Below are 1,724 nucleotides of genomic sequence, written 5' to 3'. Positions count from 1 at the left end.
AAGCACCAGTACGTTCTAGTCGAGAGTGCCGAACACTCACCTGTCCTGCCCGTGGTCCGGAGAGTTGCTCGAACCACACGTAACTGGCGTCATGCGCGCTTGGCAACGTCGAACGTTGCAGTGACTTCTGTGGTGTAGTCGGCGCACCTCGTGAGTAGCGGTTTGGTGGCAATGCATGTGTTTTAGGTGTGGCTGACCGGATCCACATAAGCGGAGCAACACACAGGCTTGTAGCTCATGATCAGCAGTTTAAGTGGCGGGAGATGATTGTCGATGTCAAAGGCAAAGGTGAGCGAATGCAAGGGCGAGGCAGAGAGCTGGAGCCGAACTCGCTCTTTTATCTGGTAACACTGTAGTACCATTGCCCCACTTTGATTTGTTTGGTGGCGCCGAGGAGAAGTATTCTCACTAGGGGTGTGCACACTGCGCNCATTGCCCCACTTTGATTTGTTTGGTGGCGCCGAGGAGAAGTATTCTCACTAGGGGTGTGCACACTGCGCTCAGGTCCTATGCAGACATATCTCCTTGACCATGTCGTTGGCATGCGTCCACCGTTTGATGAGGCTGCAGCCCGTGTTCCTGACTCCGCAGGACACGGTAGGAATCTTTCAGCTGGAAGCAGTAGTTTGGTATTTGCCCAGGAGGGTGAAGATGTTTCCACATACTTCCATGGTGTGTCTCAGTGGCCACGGCAGCATCGGAGTCGCAACTGGCAGGACCCCAACACTGCCATGCCCAAGTCGAGCAGCATATATCCAGACGCTGCCTGCCAGAGGATCCCCGACCGTCCTGAGAGCTATAGCCCAGGTGGCGGGACGTCTCGAGGGGTTCCAGTTGTAGATGAGCCGTTCCACTGCGCTGGGTGCCAAAGCGCGAGTATTGTCAGCGAATCTTCTTTTGACTGCGTTGCGAATCGATCGTGCTGTGCCCGGCATCAGTCATCCAGCTCTTTAGATGCAATAGGTGGCGGTGTAGCTGCAGATATATCCGGACGGAATGACTGCGATAGCAACACAGACTGCGTCTCACTTGCAAAGGAGTCAGTTCCGTTGGACAGGCGCTCAACACTTTCTAATGAACGCTCTTCACGCTGGCGCGGCGCTGAGCGGATGCAGCGCATCACCAATGCAGTGGCTTCAGTGTTTAGTCCAGCGCAGTTCGGTTCAAGCAGCAGGCGCCGAAGAAGTGCTGGACAGGTGCGATCAGCGAACCGGAATCGCAGCCGAAGTGCTTCGTCATCGGCGGACAATCCTTGGAGAAGGGCTGGGACTGGCGGTGCTGGACGTGCAGACGTTGAGGAGCCACTGTACAGGCTTGCAAATGGGGCAGATGGTGACATGGGGCGCCACAAGCTGTCATCGAGGTTAACGAGGGCATTTGGTTTGAATGCTCGCACCGACATGGTGCGACTAAGGTTTTGTTCGAGTGACATGGAAGACAGCTACAAGCACAGTTTCTATTCAGACAAAGCACACATAAACGCAATTGAACAGGCCATCATCATATTCCTGGTGGGCTAAGATGGACCAGTAGATCACAGTGGTTCCTTGTGGTTCGTCGCATGGCAAAGCNCATATTCCTGGTGGGCTAAGATGGACCAGTAGATCACAGTGGTTCCTTGTGGTTCGTCGCATGGCAAAGCCGCACATACTTGGCAGTGGTCCAACTGCCCAGGGCAAAAGTGATCGAAGCGGCATTTCAATGGGATCGATCTGTGTGTAACT

General features: G+C 54.4%; 1 protein-coding gene across 1 annotated transcript in view; it reads left to right on the top strand.

Moving 5' to 3' along the window:
* EMH_0073170 (Guanylyl cyclase, related) overlaps positions 1–1,520 on the top strand; it is a gene marked incomplete at both ends in the record, with an annotated part of 3,592 nt that extends 2,072 nt beyond the window's left edge. The window contains 2 exons of the mRNA XM_013499294.1: positions 187–288; positions 505–1,520. Of these exons, the coding sequence (XP_013354748.1) occupies positions 187–288; positions 505–1,520 (1,118 nt within the window). The remainder of the gene's footprint in view (positions 1–186; positions 289–504) is intronic.
* Positions 1,521–1,724: the final 204 nt, after the last annotated feature.

Source organism: Eimeria mitis, genomic scaffold, assembly GCF_000499745.2.
Source record: "Eimeria mitis Houghton genomic scaffold, Emh_scaff4185, whole genome shotgun sequence".
Lineage (NCBI taxonomy): Eukaryota > Apicomplexa > Conoidasida > Eucoccidiorida > Eimeriidae > Eimeria > Eimeria mitis.
The sequence above is the reverse complement of the archived record's forward strand: the minus strand, read 5'-3'. Positions and strand labels throughout refer to the sequence as shown.